Source organism: Meles meles, chromosome 10 (assembly GCF_922984935.1).
Source record: "Meles meles chromosome 10, mMelMel3.1 paternal haplotype, whole genome shotgun sequence".
In the NCBI taxonomy this organism is placed as follows: Eukaryota; Metazoa; Chordata; class Mammalia; order Carnivora; family Mustelidae; genus Meles; species Meles meles.
This window is the reverse complement of record NC_060075.1, coordinates 87,163,050-87,182,651: the sequence shown is the minus strand read 5'-3', so window position 1 is coordinate 87,182,651 and position 19,602 is coordinate 87,163,050. Positions and strand designations below refer to the sequence as shown.

The following is a 19,602-nucleotide window of genomic DNA, read 5'->3' as shown; positions in this document are numbered from 1 at the left end:
AAGACTAACGAATCACTGAACTCTACCTCTGAAACCAATAATATATGTAAACTAATTGAATTTAAATTTAAAAATAAGTCTTTTTAAAAAGCTTTGTTTTAGCAATTACTCATGTTTTGTATCAAGAGGATTTACAGGTTGCCTAGTCTATCATTTTTGCAGAAACAGAAGCCAAGATGGGTTCATTGATCTTTCCTAGGAATCCATTAACTTTAAAACAAGAATCTCGTTGGGGTCCCTGGGTGGTTCAGTGAGCTAAGTCTCTGCCTTTGGTTCAGGTCATGATCTCAGGGTCCTGGGATCAAGCCTCGCATCAGGCTCTCTGCTCAACTTGTGATCTCTCTCTGTCAAATAAATAAACAAATAAAATCATTTTTAAAAAGAATCTAATTAATTTCAGCAAGCAATCATTGAATGTCTTCTATGTAGCAGCTACTATTTAGGGAAATGACTAATTTGCTAACAGAAACCACTTTCAGTCTGAAAATAATTCTGCCTATCTTCTGCCCCATCCTTCTGTGACTATCAGTTGCAAAGATCACATTATAACAAAGGCATCATCAGATAAATTCTAGTAGTTTAGATAAAATTCCAGCACTTAAATCCCAGCCAGGACAATATGGATTACATTAGCATCGTTAACAACAACAACAACAATAACAAAAAAGGCAAGTGGCAGAGTTGCACGCAAATTCACTTAATTTTCAAGATTGTGTATTTCTCTTCTTTGTGTTTAGATTTTCGCCTACCTCACTTTAAGAGATATAATAATATGTGGTCAAGTTTGTCACTCCTGGATGCTGATGACACAAGGAAGCTCATTATGGAATAGTGTGAGTAGACACTAGTTGAAGCTGTGTTTTTATTGTAGTCCTTAAAGGAAAACAGCCTGCTATAAAGCCAACTGGACTAAGGACTACTTTTTTCCCTGCCCCCCCCCCCCATGGGGCCACAGAAAGTAGGTGCATTTGTTTTTCTTTTGCCCAGGCACAAGCCCAAAGGACAACATAGAAAGATAATAATGTTATTTTTAAGACAGATACTATCAGTATTTTCTAATTTACATGGTAGAAATAAATCAAATATTCTTTTTGGATGGAAACATATCTCCATTATATCTGAGTTAGACTTAACATTGTCTAACTCTGGATGCTGCTGAGATAAATTGAGGAAATGTGAGTAAAGTGCTTACTATGGAGCCTGACATGTAAGCCGCACTCAATAAATATTAGCTGCTATTATTGGTTCACAAAACATAACAAAGTAGCACAAAATATGGAGTAGAAGAAAAAAAACTGAGCATGAAATTGGGCTAAAATATACAACATTAAATAAAGCTTGTTTGTTATTCTTAGGGAGTCTGCATGTACACAGACACACACACTTGTTAGTTTTAGCCATTCTGACTGGTGTGATACCTCACTGTGGTTTTGGTTTGTATTTCCCTGATGCCAAATAATATTGAGCATTTTTTCATATGTCTGTTGGCCATTTGTATGTCTTCTTTGGAGAAATGTCTGTTCATGTCCTCTGCCCATTTCTTGATTGGGTTATTTGCTCTTTGGGTGTTGAGCTTGATAAGTTCTTTATAGATTTTGGATACTAGCCCTTTATCTGTAAGTCATTTGCAAATATCTTCTCCCATTCTGTCAGTTGTCTTTTGGTTTTGTTGACTGTTTCCTTTGTTGTGCAAAAGCTTTTTATTTTGATGAAGTCCCAATAGTTCATTTTTGCCCTTGCTTTGCTTGCCTTTGATGTTTCTAGGAAGAAGTTGCTGTGGCTGAGGTCAAAGAGGTTGCTGCCTGTGTTCTCCTCAAGGATTTTGATGGATTCCTGTTTCACATTGAGGTCTTTCATCTGTTTTGAGTCAATTTTTGTGTATGGTTTAAGAAAATTGTCCAACGTCATTCTTCTGTATGTGCTGTCCAATTATCCCAACACCATTTGCTGAAGAGACTGTCTTTTTCCATTGGACATTCTTTCCTGCTTTGTCGAAGTTTAGTTGACCATAGAGTTGAGGGTCCATTTCTGGGCTCTCTATTCTGTTCCATTGATCTGTGTGTCTGTTTTTGTGCCAGTACCATACTGTCTTGATGATGACAGCTTTGTAATAGAGCTTGAAGTCTGCAATTGGGATGCCACCAGCTTAGGTTTTCTTTTCCAACATTCCTCTGGCTATTCGGGGTCTTTTTTGGTTCCATACAAATATTAGGATTATTTGTTCCATTTCAGTGAAAAAAGTTGATGGTATTTTGATAGGGATTGCACTGAATGTGTAGATTGTTCTAGGTAGCATAGACTTTTTCACAACATTTGGTCTTCTAATCCATGAGCATGGAACATTTTTCCATTTCTTTGTGTCTTCCTCAATTTCTTTCCTGACTACTATATAGTTTTCTGAGTACAGATTCTTTGCCTTTTTGGTTAGGTTTATTCCTAGGTATCTTATGGTTTTGGGTGCAGTTGTAAGTGGGATCAACTCCTTAATTCTCTTTCTTCTGTCTTGTTGTTGGTGTATTGAAATGCAACTGATTTTATATCCTGACAATATCAATATGCATTGATTTTATATCCTGACACTTTACTGAATTCCTGTACAAGTTCTAGGACATTTGGAGTATAGTCTTTTGGGTTTTCACATAAAGTATCATATCATCTGCAAAGAGTGATAGTTTGACTTCCTCTTTGCCGATTTGGATGCCTTTAATTTCTTTTCGTTGTCTGATTGCTGAGGCTAGGACTTCTAGTACTATGTTGAATAGTGGTGGTGATAATAGACATCGCCGCCATGTTTCTGACCTTAGGGGAAAAGCTCTCAGTTTTTCCCACTGAGAATGATATTCTCTGTGGGTTTTTCACAGATGGCTTTTATGATATTGGGATATGTACCCTCTATCCCTACACTGTGAAGAGTTTTAATCAAGAAAGGATGATGTACTTTGTCAAATACTTTTTCTGCATCTATTGAGAGTATCACATGGTTCTTCTCCTTTCTTTTATTAATGTATTGTATCACATTGATTGATTTGTGGATATTGAGCCAACCTTGCAGTCCAGGAATAAATCCCACTTGATTGTGGTGAATAATTCTTTTAATGTACTGTTGGATTCTATTAGCTAGTATCTTGATGAGAATTTTTGCATCCATGCTCATCAGGGACATTGGTCTGTAATTCTCCTTTTTGATGGGGTCTTTGGTTGGGGATCAAAGTAATGCTGGCCTCATAAAATGTGTTTGAAAGTTTTCCTTCCGTTTCTGTTTTTTGGAACAGTTTCAGAAGAATAGGTGTTAATTCTTCTTCAAATGTTTTGTAGAATTCTCCTGGCTCTGGGGTCTTGTTTGTTGGGAGATTTTCTTTTTTTAAAAGATTTTATTTATTTATTTGACAGACAGAGATCACAAGCAGGAAGAGAGGCAGGCAGAGAGGAAGAGGGGGAAGCAGCCTCCCTGCTGAGTAAGGAGCCTGATGAGGGGCTCAATCCCAGGATCCTGGGATCATGACCTGAGCTGAAGGCAGAGGCTTTAACCCACTGAGCCACCCAGGTGCCCCTTTTTGGAGATTTTTGATTACTGTTTCAATTTCCTTGCTGGTTATGGGTCTGTTCAGGTTTTTTATTTCTTCCTGGTTCAGTTGTGGTAGTTTATATGTCTCTAGGAATGCATCCATTTCTTCCAGATTATCAAATTTGCTGGCGTTTAGTTGCTCATAGTTTTTATAATTGTATTTCTTTGGTGTTGGTTGTGATGGCTCCTCTTTTATTCATGATTTTATTTATTTGGGTCCTTTCTCTTTTCTTTTGGATAAGTCTGGCCAGGGATTTATCCATCTTATTAATTCTTTCAAAGAACCAGCTCCTAGTTTCGTTGATTTGTTCTACTGTTCTTTTGGTTTCTATTTCATTGATTTCTGCTCTGCTCTTTATTTGTTCTCTCTCCTGCTGGGTTTAGGCTTTTTTTGTCGTTGTTCTTTCTCTAGCTCCTTTAGGTATAGGGTTAGGTTGTGTACTTGGGACCTTTCTTGTTTCTTGAAAAAGGCTTGTATCGCTATATAGTTTCCTCTCAAGACTGCCTTTTCTGTGTCCCACAGATTTTCGAACAGTTGTGTTTTCATTATCATTTGTTTCCATGAAATTTCTCAATTCTTCTTTAATTTCCTGATTGACCCATTCATTCTTGATTAGGATCCTCTTTAGCCTCCTTATATTTGGGTTCTTTCCAACTTTCCTCTTGCTTCTTCTTCTTCTTCTTCTTCTTTTTTTTTTTTTTTTTTACGATTTTATCTATTTATTTGACAGAGAGAGATCACAAGTAGGCAGAGAGAGATAGAGAAGGAAACAGGCTCTCTGCTGAGCAGAGAGCCCAATGCAGGACTTGATCCCAGGACCCCAAGATCATGACCTGAGCCTAAGGCAGAGGCTTAACCTACTGAGCCACCCAGGTGCCCCCAACTTTCCTCTTGTGATTGAGTTCAAGTTTCAAAGCATTTTGGCCTGAAAAATATGCACAGAATTATCCCAATCTTTTGGTATCAGTTGAGACCTGATTTGTGACCCAGGATGTGATCTATTCTGGAGAATGTTCCATGTGCACTAGAGAAGAATGTGTATTCTGTTGCTTTGGGATGGAATGTTCTGAATGTGTCTGTGAAGTCCATCTGGTCCAGTGTGTCATTTAAAGGCCTTATTTCCTTGTTGATCTTTTGCTTAGATGATCTGTCCATTTCTGTGAAGGGGGTGTTAAAGTCCCCTGCTATTATTGTATTATTATTTATTTTTATTTATTTATTTGACAGACAGAGATCACAAGTAGACAGAGAGGCAGGCAGAGAGAGAGGAAGGGAAGCAGGCTCCCTGCTGAGCAGAGAGCCTGATGCGGGGCTCGATTCCAGGACCCTGAGGTCCTGACCCGAGCCAAAGGCAGCAGCTTTAACCCACTGAGCCATCCAGGCACTCCTATTATTGTATTATATGTGTTTCTTTGATCTTGTTATTAATTGGCTTATATAATTGGCTGCTATGTTACAGGCATAAATATTTACAATTGTTAGATCTTCTTGTTGGATAGCCCCTTTAAGTATGATATAGCTAGTCCTTTATTATATTATATACAGTTATATTATATATAGATGTTATAGTTTTTGGTTCAAAATCTAATTTGTCTGATATAAGGAGTGCCATCTCAGCTTTTTTTTTTTTAATGTCCATTAGCATGGTAAATTGTTTTTCACCCCCTCATTTAAATCTGGGAGCATCTTTAATCATCCAAAATGAGTCTCCTGGAGACAGCATATTGTTGGGTTTTTTCTTTTTTTTTAAAATCCAATCTGATACCCTTTTGATTGAGGGATTTAGTCCACTTACATTCAGGGTAACTATAGAAAGTTATGAATTTAGTGCTATTGAATTGCCTTAGGGTGACTGTTACTGTATATTGTCTGTGTTCCTTTCTGGTCTATGTTACTATTAGGTTCTCTCTTTGCTTAGAGGACACCTTTCAATATTTTTTGTAGGGCTGTTTGGTAATTGCAAATTCTTTTAATTTCTGTTTGTCCTGGAAGCTTTTTATCTCTTATTCTATTTTCAATGACAGCCTAGCTGGCTAGGCTACATATTTTTCTCATTTAGTACCCTGAATATATCATGCCAGTCCTTTCTGGCCTGCCAGGTCTTTGTGGATGTGCCTGCTGCCAATCTAATACTTCTACCATTGTAGGTTACAGACCCCTTGTCCTGAGCTGCTTTCAGGATTTTCTCTTTGTTTCTGAGATTTGTAAATTTTTCTCTCAGATGTTGGGGTATTGACTTATTTTTATTGATTTTAAGGGGGGTTCTTTGTGCCTCAAAGTAATCTTTTAGCTGAAAGACATGATTAATCCTATGATATCAATGCTATTGTTTATCAACTGGCCCCAGCCACTAGAAGCTTCCAGAAACCTCTGTGCTCTTCAATATTACATGCAATCAGCCAGGTACACTCAAGTCATCTCTCCTTTCCCCCAGACCTCCCTCCTCAAATTATGAGTTAGGAGAAGGCCACTTTAAACCTCTCACTCTAAATTGTCTTCCCCATAGTCAAGAACTTAACACATTGTCTATGCTCATGAATAGAGAAGGAGACACCCATTAATAATGAACCTGGATGGGTTCATTGACCCTGAAGCGGGGTGGGGGTGGGGGTGGGGTGGGAGGGAGCTCTTGCCCTCCAGGCTGTTGACCTAGATTACACATTTGGAATCTGTTTGTAATTAAACCTGGGAATGACCATGAACAAAAAAAAATCTGTTGGTAATTAAACTCCCAAATGACCATAAAAACAAAGAAATGAAAAAGTGAGAGATGTGCTGAAGACATTTGTTTCTTGATGCTTTTAAAATATTGAAATTTTTTGCATGCAAAAGATCTTTCTCATTTCTTACTATCTTTGGTTTACCTTTTTAGATTGATTTTTCTGCAGTAAAAAATATAATCACAGATAAATATATAGTGTCAACTTTGCAAAGGTGGCGTCTAAATGTGCTGCGTTTGAATTTTCGTGGTTGTGTTCTCCGATTGAAAACCTTGAGATCTGTCAGTGAGTATGTTCATTAAAACTCTTTGTCTTGCTTCCCTGTTTTTAACTGAACAAATATAAAGAAAAATATAAATGAAATAGAAACTGCAGTTATAGTCATAGGCCATAAGAATGCCAATTGTAAACATTTAAAATGCTGATAATACAGTCAGCTCTTATTGGATTTTATGCTCTGGGAATTAGTGCTTTGTCCATTCTTATAGACTGATTTTTTTTGTCTAGCATTTGTCTATGAATGCTCAATTCATCTTCTAAAAAAATACAATATAAGAATATATTCTCAATTTAAAAATTCTAAAAATAGACAGTAAAAGGAAAAACTTCCCTTTATCTCCCTCAAACCCATTCACTTACTCAAAGTTACTCAATGTTAACCAATTTTCTGTTTTCCTAAAATACATTTACATATATGCTATTAAAAATACACAATTAAAAATTTTAACATGAAAAGGATCATATTGTTTTATATTTTCTTTTATATCCTAGAAATTTGACATGTCAGTATATAGACTTATGAAATTATTTTAAATACTTAAAATCATTTTCCATACCATGGATATAGCATAATTTATTTAACTTTCTTCCTCTTGATGGACTTTGAGGTTATTTTCATTTTTTTCCAAACTGCTTTGTACTTTCATTGTAACATTTGTCTTTAACTGTCTTCACCAGTCTGAGCTGCTATAATGAGTTTCCTAGACTGGGTGGATTACAAAGAACTGAAACTTATTTCTCACAGTTCTGGAAGCTGGGTGTCCAAGACCAGGGTGCCAACACTGTTCTAGAGAGGGCCCTCTTTCAGGTCAGAGACCCTCATTGTCTTCTTGTATCCTTACATGACAGACAGAGGGAGTCCGAGATCTCTGGAGTCCCTTGCATAAAGGCACTAATCCTATTCATGAGAGCTCCACCCTAATTATGTCCTGAAGGCCCTCTACCTCCTCATACCATCACATGGTATAGGGCTAAGTTTCAACCTATGAATTTGGTGGTGAGGGCACAACCAGTCCATTGCATTAACCCATATGTTGTTTAAGGTGCAATTTTTAGTGTCCATATATATATTTCTGGAAATGAAAGGAAAAATGTATCTTAAAAAATATACATTCATACTGATTTCAGGTAATAAGAATTCCATAAACATATGTAAATATCAACATGGATGCGTCTAGATATATATGAGTGAAAGTAACTTGCAGAATGACATATATAATCTAAGACCATTTGCATACAATTTTTCAACGTGCAAAATACTTAATATTTAGAAAGATTTTCAATAATACATATATATATATATTTAAGATTTTTTATTTATTTGAGAGAGAGAATAGAGAGCATGAGAGGGGGAAGGTCAGAGGGAGAAGCAAACTCCCTGCTAAGCAGAGAGCCTGGTGTGGGACTTGATCCTGGGACTCTAGGATCATGACCTGAACTGATGGCAGTCACTTAACCAACTGAGCCACCCAGGTGCCCCTCAATAATATATTTTAAGGGGACACACACACACATATAGTGAAATACAAAAAGCATGTATGGGAATGAAAACTTCAAATGTAAGGTAATGGTTACTCTGTGGTGGACAGAGTTGAATGAAATGGGGAAAAGGTTCACAAAGAGTTTATTTGTTTGCTTCTTTCTTTCTTTAAGGGAAAGGGTGAGGAGGGCAAAAGGAGAAGAAGAGAGAGAATCTTAAGCAGGCTCCACACCCAGCACAGAGCCCAAAGTAGGGCTTGATCTCACGACCCTGAGATCATGACCTGAGCAGAAATCAAGAGTCAGATGCTTAACTGACAGCTACCCAGGCACCCCAAAGAGTTTCAAAACTATACATTTTTTAATTGGAAAAGTAAAAATATACCAAATGGGATAATTCTGACTGGCTGCTGATGGTGAAAAGAGCTATAGTTTTTATATGATGTTATTGTACTTGATCATATATTAGTGTTTTCTTGGTTTTAATACTTAGCCCATTGATCCTTTTGGGTATTCTAGGCAGATCATTTATTTCAATTCATTCCTATTCTTACATCTTTTCTTTTTTTTAGCAGCAGGGATATGCAGCCATCTTGTCTCATTCTTTACTCTTTTTTTACATTTTTAATGAGAATAGTGTTAATATTATTACATCTTTTATTTCTGGGATACACCTATATAGGGATATAACACTATTCCCTTTTTTTACAGCAGCCATTTTTGCTTGTTCCTTATTCAATCTGGCCATGTCTCCTTTAGATTTTTAGGAACTATTAATTTCTGATCCATCAATACCATTTCTACTTTGTTTTCCAGGGATATTACAGATTTTTTTTAAAAAAATAATTTCTTGGAATTTGGATAGGAGAGGAAAGCTGAAATATGTGCTTAGTCTGCCATCTTGAATGAATGTATAACTTTATTAGTAATAAAGAATTAACAAAATAATTATAAACTTTAATGTGCTAGCCACCCAGTTTATAGCAGCATTATCTACAATAGCTAAATTATGGAAACTGCCCAAGTGTCCATCAACTGATGTGTGGATGGAATATGTGATAAATAAATACCATGGAATATTACTTAGTCATTAAAAAAAGAATGAAATCTTGCCATTTGCAATGACATGGATGGAACTAGATAGTACTATGCTAAGCAGAATAGGTCAACCAGAAAAAGACAAATACCATATGATTTCACTTATGTGGAATTCAAGAAACAAAACAAATGAGCAAAGGGGAAAAAGAGGGAGAGAGAGAGACAAACTAAGAACAGACTCTTAACTATAGAGAACAAACGAATGGTTACCAGAATGGAGTTATGTAGGGAGAGTGGTTACATAGGTGATGGAGACCAAGGAGTGCACTTGTGATGAGCACTGGGTATTACATGGAAGTGTTGAATCACTGTATTGTATTCCTGAAACTAATTACACTGTATGTTAACTAACTGGAATTTAAATAAAACTTCCAAAAAATGTGCTCGCCACCCAAACTCATTCTCTGTCTCTAGAAAAATGGACTATTCAAAAAATCTGTTGTTTGAAGAAAGAAAATGGACTCAAGATGTAACATTCAAAGTTTGGTTTGACCTAATATTTTCATGTTAGCAATGGTGGTTGAACCCTGGGGTGACTTTCTGAGAAATGACAGGGCACGTATCTCTGAAAGATTTCATTCCTGGTTTGTTGGAAAAAAAATTTTTTTAAACATAAAAGGGTGTTGAATTTTGTCAAATGCTTTTTCCACACCAACTATAATTTATTCCTTCATTCTATTAATATATTGTTATTACATTGATTTTTTTTTTTCTTTCTGATGGACAGAGATCACAAGTAGGCAGAAAGGCAGGGAGAGACAGAGAGGAGGAAGCAGGCTCCCCGCTGAGCAGAGAGCCTGATGCGGGGCTCGATCCCAGGACCCTGGGACCATAACCTGAGCCGAAGGCAGAGGCTTTAAACCACTGAGCCACCCAGGCACTCCCACTGACTGATTTTTGTATGTTGTACCACCTTTGCATTCCTGGGACCAATCCCACTTGTTCATGGTGTATAATCCTTATAATATGCTGCTGTATTTTCTTTGCTAATATTTTGTTGAGGATTTTTGCATCTACATTCAAAAGGAATATTGGCTTGTAGTTTTCCTTTCTTCTGAGGTCTTTGTCTGGCTTCTTTATTTGGGTAATACTGGCTTCACATAATGAGTTAGGAGCTATTTTCTCCTTGTCTATATTTTAAAAGAGTTGAGGACTGGTGTTATTCTTTAAATGTTTCGTTGAATTTTCCACTGAAGTGATCTGGTCCTAGGCTTTTCTCTGCTGAAAGTGTTTTGATTGTTGATTTAATATCCTTATTTGTTATAGACCTATTCAGATTTTATGTTTATTTTTGAGTCAAGTTTGATAGTTTGTACATTCCTAGGAATCTGTCGGTTCCAGGTAGGTAACCTAATTTGTTGAGGTACAATATTTCTTAGTATTCTCTTATAATCCTTTTTTATTCCTGTGAAACAAGTAGTAACACATGTACTTTCATTTCTAATTTTAGAAATTTAGTCTTCCCACTTATTTTCTTAATCTGTCTAGATATAGCTTTCTTAATTTTTGTTGATCATTTCAAATAACCAACTTTTTAGTTTTTTATTGTAGTAAAATATAGATAACATAAAAATGACCATTTTAACCATTTTAAGTGTCCAGTTTTGTAGCAGCATTAAGTGTGTTCGCATGGTTGTGGAATCATCATCACCATCTTCCTCCAGAACTTTTTAAGAGATTTTATTTATTTACTTGAGAGAGAAAGAGCATGATTGGGGGGGAAGGGCAGAGGGAGAGGGACAAGCAGACTCCCCACTGAGTTGCCCCCCCGCATGTGGGGTTCAATCCCAGGACTCTGAGATCATGACCTGAGCTGAAGTTAGATGCTTAACCAACTGAGCAACCCAGGCACCTCCAGAAATTTCTCAAAAAGTGTTGTGGTTTTTTTTTTTCACTTATAAAACTGAAACTCTGAACCATTAACTATTAACCCCTCCCCCCCACTTCCCCTTACTCCCAACCTGTGGCAACTGCCGTTCTACTTTCTCCTTCTATGGATTTGACTACCTCATATAAGTGGACTCATACCATATTTGCTCTTTTGAGCCCGATTTCTTTCATTTAGCATCATGTCTTTAAGTTTTGCCCATCTGGCAGCTCATATCTGCATCTCCCTCCTCTTTAGGAGTGAAAAATGCCCTGTTAGCTGTATATACCACATTTTGTTTATCTCTTCATCCATCAATGGTCACAGGTTGCTTCCACTTTTGGCTGTTGTGAAATAATGTGCTATGAACCTGAGTGTTCAAACTAGTTCAGAGTAGATACTTTGATTTGTATTGATTCTATTGGTTTTCTTTTTTCTATTTTATCCCCACTCTGATCTTTATTAACCTGCTTGCATTGGATTTTCTTGCTCTTCTTTATTTTCTTAAGGTGGAAGCTTAGGTTATTGATTTGAGGTCTATATTCTTTTAAAATGTTGGCATTTACAGCTCTAACTTTCCTAGATTTTTTTAATGTTTCCCCATAAATACCTGTTCTGGTGCCTAGACACAAAGTCTGCTGGGAAGTTTGGGATGGAGAGGAAATGGGCAATATGAAGTCGTAATTTGTGTAGAGAATACAGAGAAGGCCAAACAATAAACAATTCTGTACTATGCAGTGGCATATGTTCTTTGCATCAGATAATGATATACCTTATATATATAATATATATCTCATACATTGTATCACATATAGACATAGATGGATCTTAGGTAATTAGTCCAAGATAGCCAAAAATACTGCCTTAAGGTTTTTGATATTTTGTGGTTTACTTAAAAATATTTAGTATTTATCGGGGGCACCTGGGTAGCTCAGTCAGTTAAGTGACCAACTCTTGATTTTGGCTCAGGTCATGATCTCAGCGTCGTGAGATCAAACCCTATGTTGGGCTCCATGCTGGGTGTGGATCCTATTTAAGATTTTCACTCTCTTTCTCCCTCTTCCCTCCTACCTCCTCTTGCTCTAAAATAAATAAATAAATAGGGGCGCCTGGGTGGCTCAGTGGGTTAAAGCCTCTGCCTTCGGCTCAGGTCATGATCTTGGGGTCCTGGGATCGAGCCCCGTGTCGGGCTCTCTGCTCGGCAGGGAGCCTGCTTCCTCCTCTCTCTCTGCCTGCCTCTCTGCCTAGTTGTGATTTCTCTCTGTCAAATAAATAAAATAAAATAATTTAAAAAAAATTCATATTTATCTAGAAGTGTAATTCTGTATTTCTTAGTACCAAAGTCTTTATCATGGAAAAAATTAAACATGCAAGCCTGAGTAGAACTCGACATTCTAAGGAAGGAAATGTAATACCATCTCGTCTTTATATTTTAATTTACTAAAGAGTATTTAATGAAATCAGTTTTAAATACAACTACCCTGAATGTATCAAAGATAAAAACCCAATCTCAGTGATGTTTCAGCTTTTCAATTTTTTCCCAACAGCTAAAGTTAGTCGATCTATTGATTATAAAATTATATTATTATTATTGTATATAAAATTATACATTTTATTGGCAAGAAGTTTGACATTCTGATTATTATCTTGAAGATAAATATTGGCTGATCATTGGGGCGCCTGGGTGGCTCAGTGGGTTAAAGCCTCTGCCTTTGACTCAGGTCATGATCCCAGCATCCTGGGACCAAGGCCCGCATCAGGCTCTCTGCTCAGCAGGGAGCCTGCTTCCTCCTCTCTCTCTGCCTGCCTCTCTGCCTACTTGTGATTTCGGCCTGTCAAAAATAAATAAATAAATAAAATTTTGGCTGATCATTTGAGCTGTTTTGTTGAATGACTACAAGAGTTGTATAAAATCCTTGCCAGCAAAAACTTCAGAATAAAATTAACTCTAAATTGTTATTATGAAGGCAGAGGAGAAAAATGCTTACTATAATATTGTGACAATTAAATATGCAGAGTATATGCTAAAACACTTCAGCAAACATTTGGCAAGGGGACAAGTGATTTCTAAATTCAGTTGTGTTGTTGTGCTTTAGTGAAACAGATACATTGGGGATGAGAAGCTCCACTTGACTGCGATTTTTCTCCACTCAGTGACCGGCAAGAGAGCAGTTCAGAAGCAGTTTTGACTTGTGAATACCCCTGTAGTTACATGTTTATGTTTCTAGAACTTATAATAGTGAAATGTTTTGAACAGAATTATAATTTGTCAGCCTCCCTGTCCCATTCGTGTTGTTCTTATTCACTCTAGCATCGATGCTGATTTGTTAGTCACAGATTACATCTTCCCCTCCACTCACCAACACCCCCGACCTCCTGAAGAAAGGAGCCTTGATGTCTCATCGAATTTAGGCAAGTAGATTTCCAGTACTGACTTGTTTCTATTTGCCAGAGTGGGAGAAACAGATTCCTCAGAAACAGAACTTAATTGATCTCGGGTGTAAGCTCCAGAGGATGAATGGTCAGTAAATGAAAAAATCTGAACTCCTTAATGTTAAATATCTTTCCAAAATAACCAGGCATTAGGTCAGAGATGACTCAGACTTAGGACTCAAGAGACCTTAGCTTGCAGTGAATCTTATTTAATTTAGAAAAATTAGGGAATTTGAGGACTAGTAAGAAAGTTAAAACAAACAAAATGAAACAGAACTTGAGTATTTATCCAAATATTACTCAAGTATTTGGATAAATACTCATTGCATTTAAACATGTATGCTCGAATATGTAGATCTCAGGATGATCTTTTTTTTTTTTTAAGATTTTATTTATTTGACAGAGAGATCACAAGTAGGCAGAGAGGCAAGCAGAGAGAGAAGGAAGCAGGCTCCCCGCTGAGCAGGGAGCCCAATGCGGGGCTGAATCCCAGGACCCTGGGATCAAGACCTGAGCCAAAGGCAGAGGCTTTAACCCACTGAGCCACCCAGGATGATCATATTTTTGACCACCACAAAATATATTTTTTAAATCTCCTGACCTCCATCATCTATTGAACAGAAGGAAGGTTCAAAGGCAAGCTATTCAACTCTTAAGAAATCAGCAAAAGAAGATGTACCAAATTATTCATTCTATCATTGATCAACTCTGTTCCCTGAAAAGTATAACTCTGATACAGAGAAGGAGCAAATCCTAAGCTTTGAAAAATGTACTTCAATTTTGGTCCTGGGAGATATTAGCAACTCTAACTTATTTTTGGATGGTATGGATCAATTTCTATTGGAATGTGTTTCAGAGTTTTATTTCCCAGTAGATCTGGAAGATGACACTGAATATAAAAATCAACCAATAAAATCTCCAACTAGCCTCCAAAAATGGAATCAGAGTAACTGGAGCCCTTTCTCTGAATCAGATTTCATCTCCGTTCTTTCTAGACCCCTTGTGTCTGCACTGTGTGCCTCAGCCTCCCACCCAGGCTTTCTCCACCATCAGAACTGAAATAGGTCTACTGTCCTTAATATTCTACTCTGAGAGTTGGTGAACATTAACACTCTAGTAACGTTTTAACAGCTGCCTTTAATACCTCACAGTGAATAAGGTGAGGATTTGCACCCCTAACCCAAATCACGGGTAAAATGGGCAGAGCGGTTAGAGCCTCACAATCCAGTCATTTTCTGAACCACCAGCTGCAGCAATTCTTCCAGCTTCCCATTCTCTTGGTTTCCTATACGTATTAATACAGATTTAAATGACTTGCACCAAAGACTCTCTGCTGATAACTGCCCTCATGGGTGTTTCTGGAGAAAAAAGGCTTAACCTGTCTGGGACCTATTCCTCTCTTGAGGTCTGATTCTGCAAGTTCTGACGTGAAGCAGCCATGGCCAATGGTAACTTCTAGAGTGCTCTGCATTCCTGCACAGCAGAAAAGGCTTCAATGGACCTGAATGTTGGCTCGGCCACCTGCCATTTCCGTGACTTTGTCCAAGTGACCTAAACTCTAAGCCTTGGATGCCTCATCTAGAAAAGGCAGATAATATTATCTACCTTAGAGGGATCTTGTGAGAATGAGCAATAGAATACGTAAAGCTTTTAGCACAGTGTCTAGCATCTAGTCGGTGCATACGAAACACTCAATACTATTTGTTGTGTATCATCTTTTATGCTTTGTGCAAGTATCAAGTAAGACCAATTGCTAAACTCTGTAGGAATACCTTGATATAAAAAATGAAAATGCATTCAACTCAGCGTGAAAGGGAAATTTCTATAAAAAGGAAAAAGCGGCATTTTTAAGGATATGTATATATCATTTTAAAATTTTTTCTGATAGTATAGCTGTATCAAAACACTAGCTGATGGGGTTAGTCTCTGGGTATTTCCTCTTTTTCTGCTGATCCATTTTCCTGAGTGAGCTAATTTTAACCTGCAAACCCAAATCCTGGGGCTTCTCTGGGGCACCCCCTCCTTACCCGGTTGTTTTTGAGATCACTGACTCCTGTTTGCTTCTGCCTTATCCCCAATCTTGACCCTGAATTCTAATTTCATCCTTTGCTTTATGCTTGACATATTAGCTTCGCAGGAAGGGCTCAGGTCTTTCCCACTGGAGGTGGCTTTCTAGTCTGAGCTCTGTTAAAAAATCAGTGCTATTTCCACATCCTCTAGTGTTTACACCTCTTCATTACTCATGTTTCACACCATCTACAACTTCTTCAGAGTCCCGTCTTCTGACCAATCTCCAATATAATTCCCAGATTCTCTATTCATTTGCTTGTGACAATTCTCCTTCAGGTTTAGCTTGAACAATTTTTTATAAGAATCAGTGAAGAGTACTTGAGAATTTGGGTTTACCAGGACCTCGTTTTGGAATGCCCAGGAATCTGAAATGGAATTTTATTCTATTTACACACTGACTTACTGGAGAAAAAAAAAAAGTAGGAGGGGGCAGAGGGGAGAGAACGATATTTTATTATCACTAAGTGTTCATATATTTTCATATGAAATATGAAAAATGAAAATATATTTTGATCTTGAGGTATGCACAAGCAGCTATCACAAGGCATATAAAAATGAACCAAGTTTTTTTTATTTTCAAAAAGCAGTGAAAACATTTATACAGGACATTATGAAATGCCAATGCCAACATGAGGACCCAACTCCTGCAGTTACTGGTGCAGAATCATCACCACAGGCTGGTCTGCAGGTAGGCAGGCAAGCAGGATCAGAGTATTCCCTTGAGTGCTAGAATTCTCTCAATAATAATACTCTTCCTAATAAAGGGAACCTTCCCTTAGCTGGATAACCCGGCGTCAACAGGCAACACAGTTCATCCCAATGTAAACATGTGGTTTTCTGATACCGGAGGAGCAAATACAGAACTTGCTGGAAGCAGAACAATTTCTCAGTTATCCCAGTATAGTGATCCTCACGCTTTGCTTCTTCGCTGCGTGATCCCTATGTATTCTTTCCCATTCGTCCTCTTCCGTATCCTGGTCAAATGTCTCAGGGTATGCTGGTAATTTGTCTTTGGGGCATTCTTCGAAGTAAGTGCGAATATATTTTCCCACAAACCACCCTTTGTACTCTTCAGGCGTTTTGCATTCCAGGCCGTTGTAGTGGACGTTGTAGTGATGCTTTAACCAGTAGTAGAGGTAGTGGATATTGTAGTCACATCTCCAAGGATTATCTCGGAGCCATAAGAGTTTCAAAAAATACAAGTCTTCTAGTACTCCATAGTCAAAGTTTTGTAGACTGTTGTTGGATAAATCTAACTCTTCTAAATGTGTGAGTCCTAAAAAGGCGGCTAGAAACAGAAAATATTTATTAACGAGACGGGTAGCTGGGTCTCATCCAACTGTAGGGCGTATCATCAGGACAAATACAAAAAAGTAAGAGACTTAATTCGCCTGGTTGAAAAATGAAGAAAAAGACTGCCCTCCTCTCCTTTTTCTCAGAGCCTTTACTTGAGAAAACTTGCAATTTTAAGTACTTTATACTCTCTTTGAAATGCATACCTATCCTTTACAAGACTAGGGCTTCTCTCAACTTTACAAGCCAGGAATGTCTTTCCCAGGGACTTGAGAGCCATCTCTGAAATGTAAACATCAAGGGCGATAGCGGCCCTATCTCCCTCTTCCTTTGGACCTGAGGGCCCTTGCTCCTTCCCAGTTGCAAAACTACCTCTTCATGTAAAGATGGAGGTTGTTTTTCTCTGGATAAAGCCAATTGGTCACCTCAATTACCAGATAAAGTGAGAGGCACCATGTATGACAAATAATGCTGTGAAGTCCTCTCACTTAAGGACTAGTTATTTTCCTGAAAACATGTATCAATTGGGTTGTCTGCTTGACTATATAAAAGGGGAAGATTTCTGTCTTCGCAATTTCTTAGGAGATTTCTTGTGTAGTGCATTATATTCTGGTTGGATGCTTATTCAGCAATAAAAGCCCCCCCCCCCCCCACTACTACCTTTGTGGAGAGAATTTCTGTGTTGGGAAATTCTGGTTTTAATTATATTTTCCTAACAGCATATACATGTCTAAATGCAAAGCTTTTTCCTGGATTTAGTTGACTAGAATACATTATTTTATTTGAAAAATCAGTTTTATGTTAGCTTTCTAAAAAATGTATTTTGGTCTCAACTGCATTTTTTAAAATACTCGCTGCAAAGATGTCACACAAAAAAGCATGAATTAGGAAAATATTTCAAATGTAAGACATTAGCGCATAAACAATGAAAAAATGTGTATGGTGATGATCTGACAGTTCCTGGGATATCAGCAAACTCAAATTGCTGCAAAAACAGCCCTTTTTCTGTTTAGAGGGAGGGAATTATAGCCCCGTAGTGTCCAAAATGAAACAGTTTTTATCAACATTTTGAAAACATCTGGTTGTGTTTGGCAAGCTATGGGGGCTGTCTGCTTTCAATCCATATGTATTTAATTCTGCTGGAGCGTGGGTAATTAACAAATATTAAACATATAACACAAAAATAAGACAAGAAAAACCTCTCCCCCCCCCCCCACTCCAGGAATAAAAAAGAAATCTAAACCTAGATTATCCCTATTTCCGTTGATGTAGACTAACCCTGGAACTTATTGGTCAACTTTGATTTCAAATATTTTGTTCCTATTTCAAGCATTTTCTCATTACTGTTTTAAAATACTCAGGGCATACAACAATGCCCTTATTTTGAGTTTGGAAAATGTGCTCTAATACCAATACCATGAACCATTTTCATATCATTTGTTTTCAGACAAAACTCATAATTTCCTCTAAAAAGAATTCTATTTTGGTGCAAAAGCAATAGCTTGGATGGGAGGGTTGGGAACGGGCAGGCGGCTGGGGAGGAGCAAAAGGTCAGCCCGTGCAATGACAGTTTTGAAGACACCACATTTTTTCCCCCTATTTGCTAACATTCTGTGAACCAACAATCTCAAAATTTCCTTTCTTCAAAACAACTCAGCCCTTCAGACTGAAAGCGTGTGAGAACATTCCTAGATGTTATTTCGTAAGTGCTGTAGTTTTTACTTAAACCCTACGTATTCAAGTACTTGGGAAAGGTGGATTTCACCTGTTTGTTAAAGGAGCTCAACTCCCAACAGGGTGTCTTCTTTCTCTCTTCTGCAACAAAGTCTGGCATTTCATGAGATTGTTATTTCACGCCTTTTAAAACCAGTAAATCTCATTGCATTTGTGTGTACCTACCAGAAAAAGTAGTTAACTAAGTCTACTTTGGCACTGTTTCATCTCATTGGTCCTGAAATATAGAAGGTCTTTAATCTTAATATTTTTAAAAAAATAAGTAGGCTCGGGGCGCCTGGGTGGCTCAGTGGGTTAAAGCTTCTGCCTTCGGCTCAGGTCAGGATCCCAGGGTCCTGGGATCGAGCCCCACATCGGGCTCTCTGCTCAGCGGGGAGCCTGCTTCCCCATCTCTCTCTGTCCGCCTCTGCCTACTTGTGATCTCTGTCTGTCAAATAAATAAATACAAATTAAAAAAAAAAAAAGTAGGCTCAACATGGGGCTTGAACTCTACAACACTGACATCGAGTCGCACACTGGAGCCAGCCAGGCGCCCTCAAGTTCTTTTATTTCAAAACCTCTTTAGGTCATTTTGACTTATTGAAGAGCGGAGATACTTTTTGTTCCAGGAAAGTGGTTGACATTTGGTAGGTGTTCAACACATCTTTGTTAATGTAGAAAATACTTTCCTGGGACTGAATTGAGCAAAGGAGAAAAAAGACTACTACTGCTGGTAACAAGTTCACCTTGTGTGTCCGCAAGGAAAACACACCAGGTAGACGAGTTTGAGAGGACTTCCGGAGATCTCAAGGATGGTAAAGGAATCCTTGGAATTTTGGCAATTTCTTAACTGATGAGGGAATAATATCACTAGAAATAAAACAAACCCCTTTTGCACTATTACCTATCTTTGCATTGTTTTCTCATTTTTCTCTAGTTTTACAGACTGTGCTGCCATTATAATGAAGCTATTTTGTACCATTCCTCACCACTTTAATAAATTTAACTTAGGCCATAGAATAACAAGCATTTTAGTCTCTTTTAGAGGTAACTCTAAAACTCAATTGCTTGGATACTTTTAATG

The 19,602-nt window shown here is 37.7% G+C and overlaps 2 protein-coding genes across 2 annotated transcripts in view; one reads left to right on the top strand and one right to left on the bottom strand.

Annotated features, from left to right (window-relative positions):
• FBXL13 (F-box and leucine rich repeat protein 13) overlaps positions 1-19,602 on the top strand; it is a 233,922-nt gene that overhangs the window by 78,395 nt on the left and 135,925 nt on the right. The window contains exons 8-9 of the mRNA XM_046020438.1: positions 738-833; positions 6,439-6,571. Of these exons, the coding sequence (XP_045876394.1) occupies positions 738-833; positions 6,439-6,571 (229 nt within the window). The remainder of the gene's footprint in view (positions 1-737; positions 834-6,438; positions 6,572-19,602) is intronic.
• Positions 16,062-19,602, bottom strand: part of LRRC17 (leucine rich repeat containing 17) — a 32,131-nt gene continuing 28,590 nt past the window's right edge. Inside the window, exon 4 of the mRNA XM_046020442.1 lies at positions 16,062-16,800. Within this exon, the coding sequence (XP_045876398.1) occupies positions 16,403-16,800 (398 nt within the window). The 3' untranslated portion in view covers positions 16,062-16,402. The remainder of the gene's footprint in view (positions 16,801-19,602) is intronic.